The sequence below is a fragment of the Epinephelus fuscoguttatus genome, linkage group LG2 (assembly GCF_011397635.1).
Source record: "Epinephelus fuscoguttatus linkage group LG2, E.fuscoguttatus.final_Chr_v1".
Taxonomy (NCBI): domain Eukaryota; kingdom Metazoa; phylum Chordata; class Actinopteri; order Perciformes; family Serranidae; genus Epinephelus; species Epinephelus fuscoguttatus.
Genome location: NC_064753.1, coordinates 11,486,692 through 11,510,163, shown reverse-complemented (window position 1 = coordinate 11,510,163; position 23,472 = coordinate 11,486,692). Strand labels below are relative to the sequence as shown.

At 39.7% G+C, this 23,472-nt stretch overlaps 1 protein-coding gene across 1 annotated transcript in view; it reads right to left on the bottom strand.

Annotated features, from left to right (window-relative positions):
- itfg1 (integrin alpha FG-GAP repeat containing 1) overlaps positions 1-23,472 on the bottom strand; it is a 181,890-nt gene that overhangs the window by 135,057 nt on the left and 23,361 nt on the right. Inside the window, exons 7-8 of the mRNA XM_049602359.1 lie at positions 15,874-15,932; positions 4,516-4,600 (exon numbers count right to left, since the gene is read on the bottom strand). Coding sequence (XP_049458316.1) covers positions 4,516-4,600; positions 15,874-15,932 — 144 coding nt within the window. The remainder of the gene's footprint in view (positions 1-4,515; positions 4,601-15,873; positions 15,933-23,472) is intronic.

Genomic DNA, 23,472 nt, shown 5'->3' with positions numbered 1-23,472 from the left:
CATATGGTAATTTTCAGACAAGGTTATGTATATATTTTTAAAAACATTTAACCTGCAAGTTGCACTTTAAGTACAGCTGTTAATGCACTGTGATAACCAAGTTACCAGCTAGTGTACCCCACGTACCTATGTAAAACTAATCCCGTCTGAATAGGTCTTAAGACATATGTGTTTCAGATTAACACTAGCTGATACAGTGTGTCTGATGATAACTGGCCTCAACTGTAATCACCTAGTCAACTTTTGCTTATCACACCATATTATAATTTCTCTACACAGTGTTGGATAACATTGTTCTATATATTGTAAAACAATAATCTCTCTATCTCTTAAACAAATTTGATAGAGAAGCTTTTATGAAAAAGACAGGGACTTAAGAGGATATAAGGGTTGATAGTGGGTCACTACAGAGCCTTTCTCAGACAATATAATGAGAGTGACACCAAAAACTGTTTCAGTAAAGAATAGAGGGAGGAGAAAGAGAAGAGCGTGAAAGCAAGTAAGCCATAGATAGCAGATATACAGTAGATCAAGAGAAATAAAGATAGACAGCGACAGCCGAGGAGGGGCTGAGTGGAGAAGACAAAACGGGACAAAAATAAGAGACGTTATATTCTGCAAGGCATCTCTCTCCCGGAATTTGGCAGATTATTAGAAGCGTGACCCTCAAAGGCTTCAATCCCCAGCTAACGAGGGCAACGTCTTGAAGTGACATTTCCGAGCCGAAGGAGGAAGAGGAAAAAAAAGAGAAAAAGATTAAAGAAATGAAAAAGTTTTGTCGAGATAAGCTCAAGATTTAAACAAAAAAAAGGTCGCCGCCCCCAGAGATGATGAATTAAACACACACACACTCGCCAGCAAATTACACAAATACACGCTGTGAGACAGATTCCCTCATGACACACACATACACACACACACCCACAGCATATAGGTCATTTCCCCTCTGGCTCATACATTATTGCCAATTTAGGAAAGGGAAGTTTGTTCACTAAATATTTGATGGACACCCCTATCTGCAATGAGATTAACAGATTAATCTTGCCAATAAGGATGTGTTTATCAGTGTGAAGCTCTGTGTGCACGCTTGTGTGTGTCTTTGTGTGTTTGCTCATGTGTACGGGTGCCACATGAGCCCAAAAGTTAATTAAAAATGCATCAAACATTACACAGCTAATGACAGCGCATAGCTCAAACTAAGTGATAAGGTCACACTGACAAAATGAAAAAACGGTCTTTTTGCTACAAGAGAAAACAACTGAAAAAGGCAACAAAAAAACCCCACACAAATGCAACAAAACAGACAAGACTGAAAGCTTGTTAGGATACTGCATCTGATTTTTATCATACTTTTCAGACATAATCAAAGTAATACCATTTTTATACAGCGATTCTGAATTGTTTATTGATTAAATATTCACTGTTTGGTCTTCCCTGGTAAAAAATCTTTTGGTTCACTGGAAACGACACATTGTCCATGTGGGTTTGGTTGTCCAGAATCGATACAGCAGAAGAAATGTGTGGTCACACAAGTGGAAACACTGCAGTGTTCCCCCCCAGACATTAAGCATTCCCATGTTGCTCCTCCTGAATTACTGAGAACACTGTTTTGAAAATGTGCATATTTTAAACTGTCTAGCCTCCTTCTCTCAAGGACCACTGCTGCAAGAAAGAATATGATATGACACTGACGAAGACTGCCTCCTGAAAGTCGTAAATTTGAATCATCAGTCAGAGACCTCTCGGTTGACTGATACTCTTCAGGTTGAGCAGTCGTTTCTTTTTTTGTTTTTGTCAAGTCAGTGTGCAGTGTACTTCTTGGGATGTTTTGGTCCCATGGTGTAGCTGCAGGGTGAGTCCTCCTGAGGAGTGGCTTTGCCCGGTCAGGCTCCAAGATAACATTACTTTCTCACAGCGACTTAAAACGATGCAGTCTCTGACTTTTGTTTGATATCTTGTGCCGGCACAAGGTGTTGCAAATTCCTGATCTCTTGTCACTGTAGATAGCAAGCAATAGGTTGTTTTTATTCCTATACAATGTGAATGTCGCTGTCACCCTGAATGGTCTATTAAAACCCTGTTCAAAGTCTGAAACTCTATAGACACTAAAATTACCGCCCCATGGTTGCATGCCCCCATGAACCAGTCAAGCTGCAGTTACAGTCCATGTCTGCGAAAACATGGATGCTTCATACACATTGTCCACCCTGCAGCACAGAGGACCTATACAACCAGCAACAGTTTTAAAATGGCTACCTAAGACTAGTGTCACCAACTCAGCATCCGACCAAATGTCTCCCCTTCTGTTCCTGGGTTTTGATGTTGAGTAATGGCCAGAATAGTGGTTTTGCAGAGCATTACAATGTCACAGTTAAGTTGACCTTTGACCTCTTGATAAAAAATGTCATCCTTTCGTCATTTTTGTATCTTATCTTACCTTATTTTACCCTTTTTAGACGTTTGTGCAAAATTTTGTCATGAGTAGCATATGAATTCTTGAATTATGTCCAAAAACATGTCTTATGAAGTCACAGTGACCTTGACCCTTAACCACCAAATTCTATACAGTTCATTCTTGAATCCAAGTGGACATTTTTGCCAAATAAATAAATAAATGGAATTTCCTCAAGGTGTTCTTGATATATCACGTTCACAAGAATGACACATACAAGGTCAAGGTCACCTTGACCTTTACCTATGACCCCCAAAACTTAATAATTTCGTTTTTGAGTCCAAGTGGACATTTTAGCCGAATTTGAAGAAACTCCCTCAAGGTGTTCCTGAGATATCACATTCACGAGAAGAAACAGATAAAAACAAAATGCCACCAGCCATGGCTATTGTCAGAGCAGATAAAAAAGTAACAAATAGTTGAATAATCATTGCAGCTAAGTCCAATTTGATGGACATAATTTTGCAGGTACAGCCCTGGACATCACAGAGGGTATTTCTTTGCATGAAAAATGTTGGCAATTGTAGTTTGCCACCTAGCCTTCCAAGTAGCCTCTATGTCCTCACGCTTCTATAGCCACAGATTTTGTAGTTAAGGATGAATTTTGCTGTGCCACTTTCTGCTGTGACCAGGCCCTTACTTGGATGGTAAAATGACCATTAGACTATGTTGGCTGATGTTAGCAAAATGTAGATACACATTGTAATGTCACCTCTGTGTTATTGCTGTGACATTACTGAGCCATTCTGCAGACTCTGACTTTTCCTCGCACTACTGTTTCTACATTGTAGTAGGTCACAGATGAACATTTCAGTTAAACTGTAGGGAAATTCAACTATCCAAGAATTGCCATTTCTGATGACTGTGGGCGCTGTTGATCAAAAGTTACACAGTCTCACTATAAAGCTAAGAATAGCTTACCTCTGGCTTTAGGCCCTGGAACACTATTTACTCGTCTCGAGCAGCCAATAGTATGTGCTCAGAGTTATTCACAATGCCACAGGAAGGTGCTCAGTACAACTAGTTTTCTACTTCTGGCACCTGACCAGCTTCATTTTAGCGGCTTGAGGTACAGCGCATTGTTCAGGGCAATCGCCACAGCAGAACCCGAGGGAAAGGGGAATATTACTTATTCAGATTTTTATACAGAAGTTACTCATTTTACTTGACTGTTGTACACCATCACACTGTTAATCCAAATGGTATTTAGCTTCTAAAACAAGCCTAAAAACCGCCACAACCCCCCCCCCTGACTGAGGTGGTAGCTCTGACAAGAGCGACCAGGGGCCACTTTGTGGTGCACGGGCTGCAGCCTGGAGATTAGAGAGCCAGTGGAGATTTGCTGAGGATGAATGTAAAGCTGAGCTGAACAATGAATACTACTGGCCAAGATTGTTTAAGGGGATAAGATGTTCACAAAAAATCTGGCTCTGTGTGGGATTGAGTGTGTGTATCAGAATGCATTGTGTGGGAGTGTATGTTTGTGACAGTATGTGTACGCATGAGATTAGCCTGCCTGGTAAGGGGTGAGCATTTAGTGCGTGTGTGTGTGTGTGTGTGTGTGTGTGTGTGTGTGTGTGCGTGTGTGTGTGTGAAGGGAAAGAAAGTTATGTGATGAGAGAGCTGTAGTGAAAATGCCAAAGCCAAAAAGACCAGACAGTCCTATTTGGAAGCCTTTGAAGCAACACAGCTTCAAATGCAGAGGGAGCTTAAAGGACTTAGGAGAGGAATGGATCTGACACACACACACACACACACACACACACACACACACACACACACACACACACACACACGAGGGGCCAGACACTTTTGAGTATAATCTGGCCCAGTACAACTACTTTCAGAGGTTTTCTAAGCATCTTGAGATTGTGAGAGTGTTCACACACCGTCTTCCTGTGTTTTCTTTCTTTTTACAATATGAGTCCTTCCAACTACAATCAAAATCCCCACAGTGAATTCAAGTGCCAAGTTTAAAATAGATCTCGCTGTTAATCTGCCATAATCACACACAAACATACAAGGTTAGTCAAAAATTACAGCAAATGACAAGTCATTCTCACCAAAGTCGACAAAGGAGGACTGCCCGACAGTCTTGGCAGGTGGATCTGCTAGCATGATATTCTCAACTTTGGTGAAGTTCCCATCCTGACAGAATCACCATTATGCAGACAGAGAGAGAGAGAGAGAGAAGGGAGAGGAATGTGAGGCATAAAGATATACAGAATTGATGAATAATGGTTAGCATAATGGTTCGGTTCTTTTCCAATGCAGGACCAAGGTTCATTGGGCCTGAAATTCACTATAAAAGAGCAGTAACAAAGGATGGCTTTTGTGTGCGTCTATGCTTGTGCATAAACATGAGAAGTACATGCATGTGCAAACACTTAACGCATAAATGCATATATTTTCTAGCAGATGCTTCAAGCTGCCAGAAACATTTACAGCAGCAGACTGTATGAACACTTTCCACAGTCAAATAATGTATAATAAATGACAGCATTCAGCGATAGCATTTGTCCCACAAAAATCTGAAAATGAGGATGATGAAACAGTGTTTTTAAAATTCTGAATTCTGTTTTTAACTACAAAAAACATTTTACTCATGCAACACACTGGAAATTGAAAACATATGTTTAAAACCAGTTTATTTGGTGTTTTACAACAGTTTTACAATAGTTTGAGTACAATTTTCAGTGCCATTCATTTATATTAGGGCTGCATAGTCTATAATTATTTCCATTATGGATTATTAATTGTTTGTTGGTTAATCATTTCATCTATAAAATCTAAGAAACATTACCACATGTCCTCAAAGCCCAAGGTAACATTGTACTATTACGAACTTGTATATTTAACCAACAGTTAAAGTAAAAAAGTAAGTAAAAGAGTATTTCACCACTGGATAGATGGCCTTTTAATAAAACCAGGATGTCTACGCAGAAGACAGATGCACATACTTTTGAGATTGGTGTTACAGAACCAGAGAAAACAGAAAAAAACGATACATCTGCTCAAGAGGGAGAAAACCTAGACCTACCAGAATGCACAGTACAGCACCACACCAATAAACACTCCCACTGGTGGATGACGTAATGCAAACGTGTTCGTTTGAAAATATGGTGGCCGGCTGGCAAGGAATGATCTTGATCTCTTACAGTTAAATAGTAGGCTAAGGCATGTTTCTAAAAACATTTGAGAAAAGAAATAGGCAACTCAGTGACAGAATCTTGGCTTATATTTGATCAGCGCTGCCTAGTTTTACCGTTGGAAACAGTATAGGGCACACTTCCTGTTCACAATCTCTTGCTATTACAACATGGCATGAAAATATGTTTCTGAAAACACTGTAGGCAAGAAATAGGCAATACAGTAACATAATCTTGACATATATTTGATCAGCGCTGCCTAGTTTTACCCTTTGATTGGAATTACAGTTTGAGAAAGCGAGAGAAAGGGGTTGGTCTGTCTCTTGATCTGTTTCTGCACTCTTTGTGTCCGGGTCCGGGGTTGTGGCATGGGTGGTGGGCAACATGAAAATGCAGAAGTTTGAACAACAGCCACCCTGATGATATAATTCACGTCATCCAGCGGAGTTTTGCTGGTGGGCAAGGTTGGGTATCTATGCACTGGTTAGATAGAGGGGAAGTTTACCAGAGTTCATTTTCTCATGGTACCCACACTTTTTTGTTAAAAAGCTGGTTGAAAATTAGTGAAGTGCCCTTTTAAGAACGACAACAAATCCTCCCATTTGAAAATCAACCAAGAAATCAGCAACTATTTTCCTTTTTTGCTTAAAAATGCACTTCATTTAGTGACTGTTAAAACTGTTGTCTAATATTTTTCAATTAATAAAGTATATACACAGACAAATCCTTCAATGCAAATTAATTTTAGTGCTTCAACAAATTATTCTTATATTGATTCATTTGCCAAGTATTTTCTCAATTAACCAAATAATTGTTTGGTCCATACAACATCAGAAAATTGTGAAAGATGCCCCAACACAAGGTAATGTCCTCAAATTGCTTTGTCTGTTCGACAGTCCAATACCCAAAGATATTAAAATGACTATAATGTCAGGTAAGGACAAACAGCAGATCCTCACATTTAAGAAGCTGGATAAGACCTAAATGACTTCAGCTGCTAAATGAGTTCCAAGTTGCAGATTAATAGCGACTGATTAATCACTTAATTATCTACTCGTTTCAGATGCAACTGTTTTAATTTTTTAGTTGTCTTGTAAATCTTTAATGAACTCAGGCCATGTCAGTCAATGGTCTGAGCACACACACTGGACGCACTGATTTGACAGGAAGCTGTCAAGGGACTTCTGCGTTTGAGATAGTGCTGCAGTATATCCTGACATAAGACGACAACTCAGGTTTACTTGTGTCTTGATGTCTATATACAGTATTGGCTTATATAGAAAACAATGGGCGTGACTGTTTTAACACACAGTGAATGCCACTGATGTGTGTGCCCTTTACAGAGGGCAAGGAAGAAGGAGAAGAGAGATAAGCATATTAGTGGGGGAAAAGAGGGTGTGTTTGACGAAATGTGTGTTTGTGTGTGTGTGTGTGTGTGTGTGTGTGTGTGTGTGTGTGTGTGTGTGTGTGTGTGTGAGCAGATGTGATTCTGTGCAGTGGGGAACTGTTGCCTGCTGATACCCACATTAGTGATTCATGAGAGAGAGAGTAGGAAAGACAGGGAGAGAGAGAGAGGGTGAGACAGATACAAGGACTGAGTCAGAGAGAGCAACATATACATTATGTATAAGTACTGTATGTGTTGGAGGCTGTGTGCTAAATGCTGTGGTTGCTATTGTGTGCAAGCCAGTTACTGTTTAAATGTAAAACCGGTTCAACATGGACATGATGATTTTGATTATATATTTATATATCAGTTTGTTAATATTAAGTAAGTCCAAATTTTTACTCCTATTACATTTACTCAAGTTAATGAAAATAAACTGAGGGGCAAAGAGGAGGTGAACTGAACAACAGAAAAATGGATACTAAATAAAGATGAGATAAAACAAACACCATGTTCCACATACCAGCAACTACACTGCATGCTCTAAAGCCATCACAAAATAATGTAACAAATTCATTAGAATAAATGAATTTATTCTATGGCTAAAACTATAAAGAAAAAGACTATGAGTATGAGAAACCAATACTGTTTAAAAATCATATAAATAAATATAAAATATTGTTTTTCAGAATTATTCTGACTCTAAAAAAACAATATTTAATTTTATGGCTTTTTAATGCTGCACAATCATTTACAGGAACAAACTCCAACATTTTAAATTCAATAAATGTTGCTCCTCACTACATTACAACATTGGGCACCATTCCTGCGACACTGACATTGTAAATGCAACACACTCCCCATGATATTGATTTTCTGTGCAGAGGGAAATTCCACAACAACACAGGAGCAAAATGCTGCCAACATACACTCCAATTTAATGGCAGAGGGAAGTCCTTGTATAAACATAACTTATCAAAAGTGAACATGTGACTGTACAAAATGACATCTGACACTTTCTCGCCAGGAAACTCATCATTATCTTATTTTGGCACAGTCAGTAGTTCCCAGAATGAAAACCAAATAACATTAACTGACTGGTCAGTGAGTCCAAGTGCAACTGGCATTATCACTATTCAGAGTCCATTGCATACAAGGTCCAAAGCTTGTCTTTCACACTAGGCTTGGGTGGTATCACCGTATTATGGTATAGGGTATTTAGAAATCCCAACAGTTTGATTTCCAATACTGTAAAAATACAGAAGCTCCTCTTTCTATTAAACTCATTGGATGTAGTGCACAACACACGCCATAAGAGGTTAGTCTTTAGTGGTGGAACAAACAGCTGAACTGATGACATGATGACTGTGAGGGGTGGGGATGACGTCATAGGAACACACTCAACACGTCTTCCGTCAAAAAGGCCTATTGCACCATTTGTGGGCTGATATTGTGTAGGCATAGGCCCCAGGCATAGGTAAAGTCAGCCGGCAGTTGAGAGTGTTGTTTGAGAGGAGTTCTGAAATGTTGTTTAGCCCTCTGGACATGTTGTGGGTCTAACTCTTCCAGACAACTGTCAGAGAAAGTGCCCACTTGATCATCCTAATGACAGCCTCATACTCAAAGGCCCCGACTCCACCCTGAGACATTTAGATTAGGAGACTAATGAATAGTGCTGCCAGTGTGATGGTCCAGTAGATTTATGATGGTGTGGCCTGAAGTTCCCTTTAGGTCAGTTAGTACATCAATATTTTGACATCTGAATGGGGCTTCTGCAGGACTGCTTAATCCTGATTGTGGCAGAGCGACTGGAACATCTTATCCTGACTATTGGTAAATGTTATAGTCTGAAGCCAGGCAGGTTTTTCCTTAGGAGAAAAAGTCTTTTGCAAAAGATGGGTTTTATATTTCCGGAGAACAAAAATCTATTTGTTTAGGAAGTGGATAGTTAGCATGAGCGGCAACAGCCATTGTGAGTAAACGGCAAAGAAAATATCATCACACACACTCACTATTAAGTATGTGGTTTATGTGTGTGTGAGAGAGGGCAAGTGAGCAGAATAAGGAAATAAACTGACTGAAAAATAAACTGCACGATTATTACTTCAAGGCTTCAACAGTTATCTTGATTTTCCAGATAAGTTTATGCACTTTTACAGTAAAGTCACTGCAAGGGTTGCATTTAAAGCAATTCTGAGGGTAAATGTAGTCATTATTTCTGAATGTCATAAGGCTTTATTTTTTATTTTCATTGTCTGCTAATCATACTCTGCCTAAATAGTGCTGACTGTGACTGAATGCCTGAAAATCATAATGAGGTTATTGCAGTAGTTATTTGCTGTGAATTGGCACCAGAAAACTGATTGCCCACTGGATATGTGGACAAATCATAGAAAACATTTAATAGCATTTAAAGTCCATTTGTTTGTTTTAACAAGAGCTGCATGTACAAAACTGCAGTCTACCACTAGGTTAAGACTTAAGACGTCAAGCTGAACATATTATTTCACCTGAAAAGCCACAGCAGTTATTTTATGCTGTGCAGGGCACTGTGCAGATTCAGGCTAAATGAAGCCCAATATTAGAATACATTTAATTTCAATTATTTACGGCACACAAATTGTGCTTTTAGGGGTTAATCATTTGCATCATGTTTGACGCATGGAATGCTGATGAGGCAGAAATTTAGAGGCACTTATTTTGGTGATTTAATTGTGCCAAGTCCATCAGCCAAAGATTCAGGGTACTGCTGGCAGTGGATTAATGTGTTTGTCACCCAAACCTATTTGTTTCAATTTGGAAAGAATTATTGGTTCTGTAAACATGTGTATTGAATGCACAAACAAATCTTCCAAGGAGTGCAACACACACATACACACACACACACACACACACACACACACACACACACACACACACACTGTACATATGTGGTAGCAAGATAAAAGAACCAATGTTCTGAATATCTATGATTCAGAGATTGTCCACACACAGCTCTTACCATGGAGGTGGCTGTGCGGGCAGTTAGCAGCTAATAGTGCCAACAGCACAAACAGTACTAACAACGGCAACCATGCTGACAGAGCCAATGTAGGGGTAACCGGAGGTTGGGTGTTCAGCTTCTGCAACAATGCCGCTCGGCCACTTTGGGTCAGGCCAGCATTATCAGCAGTGACCACAGCATGAGTGGATCGCAGAGCGGGTGGGTGACTGGTTAGCATGTAGGATACAAACATAACAAAGAACAAAGAAGCTTGGATTACAACATAAAGAGGAAGCACGACTTTGTTCCCTGCTCAGGACACCATTACTCCACTTTATCATTAAACAGCTAGTGGTTTTCTGCTATATTAACATTCTGAATGTCAAATGGAGAGCCTTTAAAATAAATAGATTCTTAAATATTTCCTTAGATGCTTTGAAGTTACTTATCTTATAATTTATGAATAATTTATGTAAATAAAAAAAAAATGTTTAGTCAACCAAATGACGACATTTATGTAATACCTTTCTGCTTTCTTAAATGCATGTGTGCATGTTCATCTGACCTACGCAAAAGAAAATGACACTTTGAAGCTGATCTCTTCTAAAGCAGGGAGAATCAACTCGAGTCAATTAGATCAAAAGCTTCCAATCGCACACACACAGATGTGGCAACGGGGTGTTAACTCTCTATGCATCGAGGATGAGATCTTAGCCAGTTTGATTGACTGCTGCTGGTTGCCTGATTGCAAGATGTCATGATTAAAACAGTGTCTGTGTGTGACAGCTGATTGATATGTGAAGACGAAAGGATTACAGGTCTTGTTATTATTCTTCCCTTCTGTTCACATCATTCCCAACACACACAACCACACTAAACACTGCAGTGAAATGACATACTGGTATGCACGGTCGTGGCAGTAGAAGACATTTTCACAAAAATTGCAGGGGACTGAGTCTATCCTGGAGCAACTGGCAGATTTTTAACATGGCTAACAACAACAAAGCGAACCAGCCTGCTGCAGATTGACGCTAATGCTGGTGTCAAACGTGTATGGTGTATGAAGTTCTGTGCAGTGGTGCATGACATTTGGGATAAATTGTTTTTTTTTTTAATTTCGTGCTGGGAACAGTGGGATTAAGGGTCTGATCTACTCAGTAGTGCGTGAGACTGCAGACATACAGTGTATTAATATTTCATATTTCATTTCCATGTGTGTTTTCAGATGAGAACACACATGGAATATAGTAAAGTATTATAAAAACAGGCTGTATGAGACACAAATCATATGAAATGATCCTGATGAATCCAGAGACGTAAGCCTTAGTGTCATAATCAATGCACAACTAATAATAATAATAATGAAAAGGAAAAAAATGTCTGGATGTAAATATTTTTTCATGCAAAGTCATGATATTTTGTTGCCCTCTATGAGGTAAGACCTACATGAGCTCATGTAACCACTCTATTATGTGCATATTATGCTTGGAAGGCCGAAGGGAACATTTGTAATAGTTATGACATTGCCAAATTAGCATGAAATGAACTATTTTGCAGGTGGCCATTTCATTGTTTTATTTTGCAAAACAGAAAAACACCCCACGGTCCAGGGAAGCAACATTTCAAAAAGACACTTTAAATTATTCTTATTCTTTCATGTAATTTGACATCAAGTTCCTGTGTGTTTGTATGGTTAGCCCTGTTTCTGTGATATGGTGCTAAAGCATGTGGGTTGATGTGACAGTGTATATTTCTTTGTATGAAAGATCATAAAAAGAGAGACTGAATATCAAAATCCTGATGTGTTGATGTAACACACTGCAGTATATTTATATGCATGTGTATATGACCAGAGGCATCAGTTTATCCTTTACAAATAAACTAAAGTATTATATTATCAGCCTCTGTTGAATTGACCTTTAAAACCCCTTGGCTCTATTTGACGGCCAATGAAAACACCTCTTTTCACTCATCTCTGCAGCTTGTTTTCTCCCCTTGCCCCCCTTTGTGACTGCCTTCTCCTGTGTAATCGCACGAAAACAGAGGAACGGGGAGGGATGGAAGGAGACTTAGGGGGAGAGAAAACAGAGGAAAGTAATTAAAACAGAGTGCTAGAGAAAGAGGAGTGTGCTGGCCTGTGACCGAGTGATGCAGCTGCATTGAACCGAATACCGTAGCGGGATTAACAGGGGTCTAATGCTCTGAGGATGCTGGAAAACCTGTTTGTGTATATATGCGTGAGTATGTGCGTGTGCAGCCATGGCCATGTATATGTCGTGTGACTTTGGATGAACAACATTTTGAAATTTATTCAAGTGTGTTTGGATGTTAGCACTTGTATGTGCATGTAAGGAAAGAGGGGAAAAAAAACAGTGAAATTTGGCAGAATGACGGGAAGGGATTGGGTTTCTTCATGAGCCAAAGGACAGAATGAGACAGAGTGATAAAAGTAAACTGCAGGGGACCTGGTTTTTACTGACATGGCAAAAACTCATTCGGTCTGTCACCAAGTATGTGTTCACTTTGTCTTGCTCCTAGAATCTCTGCTCCACACTCTGCTCCAGTAGGATTTAAAAGATCCACTTCATCAAACAATGAAACTTTATCAATCAATGGGGGCTGGCACACTGCACTAAATGTCAAATTACACTGAATAAGATATTGACCTACAAAGAGAAGAAGTAATAAAAGATTGAATGATAAATTCATTACTATGAATAAATACAAAAACACAATAAACACAAAGCAAACAAAAGATCACTCCACATAGAGTCAGGGGTGAAACATATCTAGATCTGCTATTGAAACAATTACACACTTTGTATCAGGCCTGTTGTGAGTTTAAGGAGATAACCTCTGTTTCCTTACACACATAAAACAAACCTTTGATGTCAAATGCCTTCCTATTTCTACCAATCTAATTGTCATCTACATGCTAATTCCACATTTTGTACTTTGTTTTACAGCAGATAGATAGAGGCTCACAGTTCAAACAATAAGCATTCTGCAAGTGGAGATTTTTGCCAACGCTGCACAACCCTAAAAACTCGTTGTTTCAATAATATAAAATATTAAGAAAATTTTAGTTTGCATATACATCCAGATCCAGATCATTTTACACAGTCAATCATCATGTACATGTGTCATAATTTTTTATTTTTTAAATCAATGTATCAAAATCTAAAACAAGAATGAGTTTGGTGCCATGCTGGCACTTTGAGCTCAATGCTAATGTCACCAGGCTAACATGCTCTTGTGATAATGCTAACATATTGATGTTTGGCAGGTATATTTTTAGCATCATAGTTTATGGTGTTAGCATGCTAATATTTGTGTATTAGCAATAACACTAATACAGCTGAGGTTGATGGTAATGTCATAAGCCAAAGTATTTGATAAACAGAAGTTTTGAGCTGAACATGGCGCTACACAAAAGATCAGTGGATAAAAGTTAGAAATAATTCATCTTTTGGGGACCATGTTTTTCCTATCACATTTCAATGGAATTCATCTTGTAGTTGTCGAGGTATTTTAATAAAAAATAAAGTCAACCACATGGCTGTGCTAGAAGAAAAGTCAGGGGATCACCAAAGTCAGTAGGATTCATCCTCTGAGAATCATGAATGTCTGTCCAAAACGTTATGGCAATCCATCAAATAGCTGTCGAGAGATTTTAGCCCAGAGAGAAGTGGTCGACCAACTGACCCGCAGACTGACGCATCACTTTTTCCTTTGCCAAACTTTCCACCAAATATGTTTTTGATAAAATCATTCTATCAAACAGACAGACAACAAAAAGGGCTGAAAACACATCCTTGGCAGAGGTTAAACTAAATGATCCTCATGTTTACCTCTGAAAATTCCCTTTCATCATGCTCTCACCTGATCAATATTCCTGCCCCCCGTCACCCATCCTACTAGTATGGTTTTTTTTTTTTGTGGGGGGGGGGGTTAGGCAGTTTATTTGCTCTATTTTGCTTCTGCTTGGTCTCTATCTAGTCTCTACCCTCACACACATTCCGTCTCTGCCAAATCCTTCAATCTCTCTCTGTTTCTCTCTTCTTCCTTACCTCCTCCCCTTCCTTTCTCCTATTCCCCTCTCTGTGATAAGATAGACTACTGTTCGGCTTGTGCCTCGACCTGCTGAATTTCAAATAGGCCCCTTCGACAAAAATCCAGAGCCGTGGCCTCCCCTCTCTGCTCTCTCAGAATATTAACTAGTCCTGCAGCAGTGCTAAAATTCCTGCACCCCCAAGCCCACCAAAGCTTTGCAGATCTATGTGTTGCATTGAGGAAATGAAGAGAAGGGTGGTGTGTGGATCATCACTGTCTGATCAGTACTTCAGTTGTACTTGCACATATAACCTTCCTATTGGTGGACATATTGGACTTAGTTCATATGTGGAATACACACAATATACCTGTTATGGACCATATTGTAGGCCCCTAGTTAATGACTAACAGTGGCTGAGACCAGGTGACTCTACACATGCACTTTAAAAGTACAGAAAAATTGTTAGTTTAGGCAAGAAACTGATCATTTTATTATTATTTTATGTTATAAAGTTCAGGCCACAGCAATTAATTGTGATTCTCACTTATTCTGTTATCACGTAGCAGTAATGTTCTCTTAGACACTATGTCCCAGTCCACGCATAGACCAACTACACCCATTCAGTTTGTTTGGACTGTCTTGCTGTGAGGAGAAAGTAGTCTCCACCATGCTACACCCTCAATATTAATTTACAAATCCCAATAAGGGCTTTAACATCAAAGTTAAAAAAAATAAAATAAAATAAAAAAAAATCAAAAGCAGTTAAACAGTGGTTACAGCAAAGTCAGGCTTGTTCAGGCTGCTAATACTATTTAAGTAGTACTAAATGTGTAGAGGACTGATAAAATAATTTTAAAAAAACATTACGACACATACTAGGTCCTTAAAATTATTAAGAGAAGAATTGCTTTTTCTTTTTCTTTTTTGTTCAGTGCAACCAAGTTTGTTATCTTGTGTCATTTTGTTATCTGCTAACTTTTCCTCAGTGGCTGCTACGGGCAGCAGAGACTCCGGTAAGAATGCTACAGTCCCCTGACCGACAGAGCCCACTCAGAATGGTGCCACAGCCCACTGTTGGACCATGACCCACCAGTTGGGAACCATCTAACTACATCAGTGACAACTATCACTGACAGTTTTTAGAGTCTAAACTGTTTAACTGACACACACATCCAAACACCTAGAAAGAATGGACACATCTGCTTAAATATTTTCTGTTCTCGTGCTGCAGAAATGATCAACTGCAGAATACAGAAACATTTGCAAATACAAAGTTCACACTCCGTGTTATAATTACTTGGTTTATCGAGTCTCAGTAGTTGAACAAAGAAATTCTGTAAATTAGCTTTTTCTGCATTGAAGAGTAACTAAACCCCAGAATTTGGCTTAAATGCCTCTAACGTTAAATGTGAAAATTGTAGTATCTTTTGATGAATTTGACTGTTGTTCAAACAAAATAAGCCATTTTTAACATCACCAGGAGCTGTGGTAACTTGTGAAGTAGACTTGTAAAATCAAAGTTAAGTGTTGTATTTGTCCTTAAAGACAATAAATCAGTCAATATGAAATTAATTGTTGCAGCCATATATCTACAATATATACTTTACACAAGAGCCCTGTAGTGTTGATACAGGAATGTTATACGTCATTACAAAAGAGAGTATATGAGAACTGACAATCATTAAAAACTATGACTTGGTTTGTACAACATTACGTTTATTACACAGCCATCATGTCTTACTGCACGGCTATAGGGCCGCTGTGACTCAGTCGTGGCTGCCCTCACTGAACTGGACTCAAGAAAGGAAAATTGGGACAGAAAAAACAAAGTCAAAAAAAGCTCATTACCTTGCTAATCCAGGTCTCAAACTTAGGCCCATCAGTTGTCTCAGTTGTCAGGAACAAATCTGGAGTGGGGAGGAGAGAGAAACAGAGGGGAGGGAGCAAGTCATTATGTGATACATCGGTTCATCTGGCAATCATAATCAAACATGGAGCGGGAACTATTGATCTGTAATGAAGAAAATGATGTAGATTAGTGGGAATGACAATGAAAATGAACACTGTGCTCGAGCTGTGGACATTTGTACCTTCACAGACTTGATGAATTGATCATAAAAAAAGAACAACGGATCGATAAACTGTCAGTACTTGCTTGGATTGCTAATGTTGCCTTGTTTACTCAGGAGAGGTCTTAAAGGTCCTATAGCATAGCCAATAGTACAACATGTCATTCCCATTTATTTTTTGATGATAAAGCAGGTCTAGGTGCTGTATCCACAGAAATGCACACAGCCTGCACTCAGAAAGTGTGCCTTTAAACAAGCCACCAGGACTACCATGAACATGTGGTGTCACAACTATACAGACCATGCTCGCAGCCATATCCCCAGCAGGACAACCACACCCAACATCCAACCATTTGTATTTTGTATTAACTTTATTAACAACACACCAAGCAGTCATTCTGTTGCTACAAACAAAAAAAAAAAAAAAAAGCAACAAGACAGCTTAACAATGTTGAGATAACACTGCAACATACTACTTGTAAATAATATAAAAAAAAAAACATCTGTGTGGAAAAATCAACATTTCCAAGCTTGGTTTAGTGATAAATAGGACGGATTTGTCCTGACCATTCATTTTAACTCTGGCACAGACAGGCAGCGACTGTTCAATATACAGGTGGGATTGAATTGGCCTCTTAAAGCAGTAGCAGAAAAACAGGTGAAGAGGAGGAAAAAGGATAGTGGGGGGATCTCCCACTGAAAGCAACAGGATTTCGCTCAGCTTTCTGGAGGCTTCACCCCCTGGTAATGCCTGTAGCTTGCTCTATTGGAATCCTATAACCTGCGCTTGTACTCATATTCCTTGCTCTTGAAGCTTAGGCTGCAGGCTGCACTTCTCATGCAGTATCTGTGTGCCTCTCTCTGTGAGAGGACGTTTACTTTCATCGCTGCCTTCTCCGGACTGTGGTTCTGCCCCAGTAATTGGACATGAAATAAATATTGGCATTGATCTGCCTTAGAGCCCCGCTATACTCCATGTGTTGCCGTGCTCTGCATGGGAAAATATCAATGATAATGGAATGGGGAATGAATGGGAAGACAGTGAAGGCTGTGTGTAATGACAGAGGCTACTGTGGAAATCCTGTATGTAACCAGTGTTAACACAAAAGTGGCCGCTGCAGCCAACAGCAAGTTCAAAATGCCGCAGCATGAGAAAAAGTGAAAAAAAAAAAAAAAGCAATATATATACAGTACAGGCCAAAAGTTTGGACACACCTTCTCATTCAATGCGTTTTCTTTATTTTCATGACTATTTACATTGTAGATTCTCACTGAAGGCATCAAAACTATGAATGAACACATGTGGAGTTATGTACTTAACAAAATAAGGTGAAATAACTGAAAACATGTTTTATATTCTAGTTTCTTCAAAATAGCCACCCTTTGCTCTGATTACTGCTTTGCACACTCTTGGCATTCTCTCCATGAGCTTCAAGAGGTAGTCACCTGAAATGGTTTTCCAACAGTCTTGAAGGAGTTCCCAGAGGTGTTTAGCACTTGTTGGCCCCTTTGCCTTCACTCTGCGGTCCAGCTCACCCCAAACCATCTCCATTGGGTTCAGGTCCGGTGACTGTGGAGGCCAGGTCATCTGCCGCAGCACTCCATCACTCTCCTTCTTGGTCAAATAGCCCTTACACAGCCTGGAGGTGTGTTTGGGGTCATTGTCCTGTTGAAAAATAAATGATCGTCCAACTAAACGCAAACCTGATGGGATGGCATGTCGCTGCAGGATGCTGTGGTAGCCATGCTGGTTCAGTGTGCCTTCAATTTTGAATAAATCCCCAACAGTGTCACCAGCAAAACACCCCCACACCATCACACCTCCTCCTCCATGCTTCACAGTGGGAACCAGGCATGTGGAATCCATCCGTTCACCATTTTTGCGTCTCACAAAGACACGGCGGTTGGAACCAAAGATCTCAAATTTGGACTCATCAGACCAAAGCACAGATTTCCACTGGTCTAATGTCCATTCCTTGTGTTTCTTGGCCCAAACAAATCTCTTCTGCTTGTTGCCTCTCCTTAGCAGTGGTTTCCTAGCAGCTATTTGACCATGAAGGCCTGATTCGCGCAGTCTCCTCTTAACAGTTGTTCTAGAGATGGGTCTGCTGCTAGAACTCTGTGTGGCATTCATCTGCTCTCTGATCTGAGCTGCTGTTAACTTGCGATTTCTGAGGCTGGTGACTCGGATGAACTTATCCTCAGAAGCAGAGGTGACTCTTGGTCTTCCTTTCCTGGGTCGGTCCTCATGTGTGCCAGTTTCGTTGTAGAGCTTGATGGTTTTTGCGACTCCACTTGGGGACACATTTAAAGTTTTTGCAATTTTCCGGACTGACTGACCTTCATTTCTTAAAGTAATGATGGCCACTCGTTTTTCTTTAGTTAGCTGATTGGTTCTTGCCATAATATGAATTTTAACAGTTGTCCAATAGGGCTGTCGGCTGTGTATTAACCTGACTTCTGCACAACACAACTGATGGTCCCAACCCCATTGATAAAGCAAGAAATTCCACTAATTAACCCTGATAAGGCACACCTGTGAAGTGGAAACCATTTCAGGTGACTACCTCTTGAAGCTCATGGAGAGAATGCCAAGAGTGTGCAAAGCAGTAATCAGAGCAAAGGGTGGCTATTTTGAAGAAACTAGAATATAAAACATGTTTTCAGTTATTTCACCTTTTTTTGTGAAGTACATAACTCCACATGTGTTCATTCATAGTTTTGATGCCTTCAGTGAGAATCTACAATGTAAATAGTCATGAAAATAAAGAAAACGCATTGAATGAGAAGGTGTGTCCAAACTTTTGGCCTGTACTGTATATATATTTTTTAAATCACTAAATTACTGTTTTGTATTAGCTTAATGTCAAACACTCTGTCAACTGAGATGCGTTCTTCCTTACGCATACCAGTCTGGGCCCTGCTTGCACTCTAATATTATCCCAGGATTTCACTGCAGTCATCCCCAGCCAGAACCGAGGGAATAAAATCAACAGAGTGAAAGAGCTTTCTTTAGGAGAGCTCTACTCTCCAGGAACACCCTGCCACCTCATGCAGGTCTGCTTCAGGTAGGTATCAAATTCAAATGTAGGCTTTCCAACATTTCCATCCATTCATGTTATGTTGCAATGTACAGTAAAGAAATACTGGTTTCTATGATACAGAATATTACCAAATACAGATTACATTGTATATGCATTAGTGGTTCAATTGCTAGCTATTATGATAAGTGTAATATTATATACTGTATAAATTATTAGATACCCAATTTGAGGCTATGTGCCTTCATGTTTACTCACAGGAAAAGATGGTTGTTATTTACATACCTAAAGATGTTGGGCAATTTGTGTAAAAGAAGTTTGTAATTCTCTCTCTTACAACGACCCCCACCCACCCACAATCACCCCCACAAAAACACACACAGCCCTATAAATAATTTCTAAGACTCGAATGACAAATTAAGCCACTTTTAATGTGCTTTAGGCGGCAAAATGGTTTCACTTCAACTTCTTATGTTTAAAACTTTGTGGACTTGCAGACATTTTGCCCACACAGACTCACAAATGCAAAGAAGATAACAAATGGATGCATATATTATGCATATGTGTGCGCACTCGCGCACGCGCGCGCGCACACACACACACACACACACACACACTACAGGATACGCTCAGTAATTTGCACACTGTGTATGTGCTTACTCGTGTTACTGTGCGTGTGTTTGAAGTCACACCGGGTGGTGTGTTGATGAGCTTGGTTAATCAGCCAATCAGGCCTCTTAGAGAGAATCCAGCCGTGATTGGCTGATTAGGTGCGATGGCGCTGTGTCAGCGAGGGAGGCATGGGGTAGACAGGGGAGCAGAGGGATGCATGAAGAGATCTTCATCTTGTAAACACTTAACATTCTCGCTGTGGGGGCACTTCCTCTCTTCGCTCCTCATCTCACCACTTGCGGTTTTTTTTTTTTTACCCAAGTTCACTGCCAAACTGTTTTCTCCACTAATTTCTCTTCCTCTAGTCTAAATGCCAGTCCAACTTGAAACGGCCCTTTAAACTTCCCTTTGCCGGTTTGATTCTTGCCTCTGTCAGGCAGTGTATTGAGGGTGCAAATTGATGACTTAAAAGTGGAAAGCACCCTTGAGCAGGACACTAAACGTCAAGCTGCTTTCTCCTTGGACACTGCACCACAAGTGACCCTGCTCTGTGATCTCTCCTGAGAGGGAATGCATTTGTAAGAGTGTGTCGAGGGGAATATGCACACACAGAAAAGCCAATTCCCTTTGGTAAACCGAGCAATAAGGTAATCTTAATGGGATCCTTGTGACATATCCTCTTCAGTGCATTGTCCTTATCCACTCTGCCCTCCCTTCCTCACAGCCTCTGCCAGAAAGTATTCTACACAGTCTCATAAAGAGCTGCTAGCTAGCAATATAAACCTAACTGCTGCCACCATCACTCACTTTAACACAGTTTTACTGTTCCAGGGACTTTTACTGGGCCGCCAAGGGCCTTTTAGGGACTCATTTAAGTTAAAAGAGATATTATAAAGAGGAACAGAACAAAGCAGAGCAGAGAGGAATCAAAGAGAACAGAAACAGAGTGGATGCTAAGTGAAAGTCCTTTGTGTAATTAAGTAGTGCCTTTGTATTACCAGGCTTTCCCCCGATTTAATTTTTGCAACTCAGTTTTTGCTTTAAATTAATGTGCTCCCCCCAGCAAAGCACTATTACACTCATATTTATATCTATATTATTATTCCCAGTTCTTTTGGAGACTCTTTCAGCCATCCAGAAAATCCTCATACATAAACATATACAAATATTCAACTATTTTCCTATTTCTCTTAATATGGGTATAAGTTCCTAACCTTTCATTTTTTTCAAACTAACTACTTCTTGATCATTCAAGTTAAACAATTAATTTGTATTCAATCCCTTGGATAATTTTAGAGAAGTCTTGTTTTTCTGTCGACTTGGTAGAGAGGTTGGCTCTTACCTCTACAACACCCCTGAGTCTGAGCTGCTGTTGCCGAGGAGAAGAAGTCAGATTAGATTTTTTTCTAAATTTAGAAAGCTTCGTTGTTGCAATTGGGAACAAAAACACAAATTATCTAAACCTAACCTAGCACCTTAACGTTAGCTATTTAAAGAGTACTAATGCATATGTGAAATATGTTGTATTAAGCTATTTGTAGCTCAAACGGACTCAACTGATGTCACTTGAGGTGAATACTACAAGTCTAAAACATGATGGAGAAAAAAAAAAAATCTGAGGCTTTGGAGTGAGTCTACAAGATCTCCCACAGAACTGTTGGTCAGGTGTTGCATTGTGGGTAATGTAGGTACGCGTGAAATAATAAAATAAAGGCAATGGCTGTGTCTGAAATCTGTCACTAATCACTATATAGCAAGTTTGCCATTTTGTAGTGCTGTCCGAGTGTATAATGGGCATTATTATACCCCATGTAGTCGACTCAACGTATCCTACAATGCATCATGAAAAGTAGTGTACAAACAATGGTCACTAACCAAGCGCTGTATCCCACCATGCATTGTACTGAAGGAACAGACAGACTGTAAGAGACAGATGCAGAGACAGACCAGAGGAGAGAAAGCAGCTTGACTGGAACCTGTTGTACATGTTTAACTTTCACTGACATGTCAAAGTTTGTTGTACCATTTTCTTAGCCGTGTAATTGGCAATTGATATTTCTCTAGTGCTTCATGTTCATGTAGCTGGGTTGCTGCTAGCCGTGATTTGTCCTGTAATGGCTTAATGCATAACGTAACACTTTAAATTTACAAGTTATTACAGACTAGCTGATTAAACATTCGCAGGACAAGCTGCAATTGCTCTGTTCTCTCTTCTGTCTGTCTGCCACTATAACGTTAATAATGTTTAATGTGAGCAGAGCAGTGCATCACAACACAGCACAACAGGCCACAACGTTTTTTGTAATGTTGTTAATAATTTGGGAAAATAAGCTCAGTCTAATACAAAGACTGTATAAATAATATATGTCGCTAATAATATCACCCATTGGTTTGTGGGCTGCCATTTTGAAGCTTTGAGTTTGGCACTTCAGCTGTTGCCATCTTGGTTTTTGGTGCCAGAAGTGACTGTTCTGGGATAAGAGGTTGTTGCTGTGGAGGAGCCACGGGTGGATTTGACTGAGTAGCTGATGACATTTCGGCAGACAGCTTGTGACTCAAGTGGCCTCTCTCTTAAATATGTGGAACTGGGGCCTTAATAAAATGTAAACGGGTGACTTATTTAAAAATTATCCCCCCAAAAATGTTTCTTTTGTACCAGGCTGTAAACATATTTACTGCTGTAAAGTTGGGACTACGTAGAGCTCCCTAAACACTGAGAAAGGAATTTCGGACACACACATTTCAGACACGACCAATATGTCTCTCCATTTCTGAAAAACTGTCCATTTTAAGTCGGACAATGTTACAGGGATGTAGTGCTATATTGGTAGAGTGCTCTTTCAAGAAACTGGAGGCAAGGTCACATAGCCTTTAAATACATCATCTAGGTGGGTGTGGACGCATAACTAACGCAGGTTAATGGACATGTCTAGAGGCACAAGATATAATCTTACTTTCTGATCATCCATCACATTTTGCGAATACTTCAATTTATTGAGGAAGTGCTCCAATTACGCTTCAAACCCAGGCCACCCAGTCCCCAAGCAGAGGTTTTTACTCGTACTTCCTCCACACTCTCCCACTGGAACAAAATGATGAATCTCTCTACATTTTTTCCTGCCTGTAACAAGACAAGGTTTGACAATTACAGAGCTGCCAGCAGGTCTGAATGACACTGACAGGACCTTTGTTCAAGAGGTGATGATGAGGTCACACTGGTGACATCAAACAGGCACTGTGGCTGTCCCAGTTCATGACAAGCTACTAGTAATCCTGTTAGACCTGTATGATTGGAAGTGACCAACACGACCATCAAAGCCTGCTAATCCCATCAAACCATGGCTCAGTAGAAAAAGAAGAGCAGGAACACTGCTGTAGTGTTGCGAACAGACAGTAGGGCTTAAAACATGAGCCTTATTGCCTTGATTATTCCTTCAAAAATATTCCTTTGATAATAGTTGCCCAATTTAGGCTTAATTTCTTTCACCACCACTGTGAGTTTAGTTTGAATTATGAGCTGTATTTTAATAGGTATTACATGTCAGCACAACGTCTTCATACTAACAGATTTTATAAGACACAATTTAAATCAATTTTTTATTGTAAATAAATATTCCATGAATTTTTCTGTGCATAATGATTAAGTCTTAGTTGCTTCATTTTCACATTTACAGTTAAGCTTATTATCTTATGTTTACATTTTTTGGTATCTTTTGCTGTTTTAT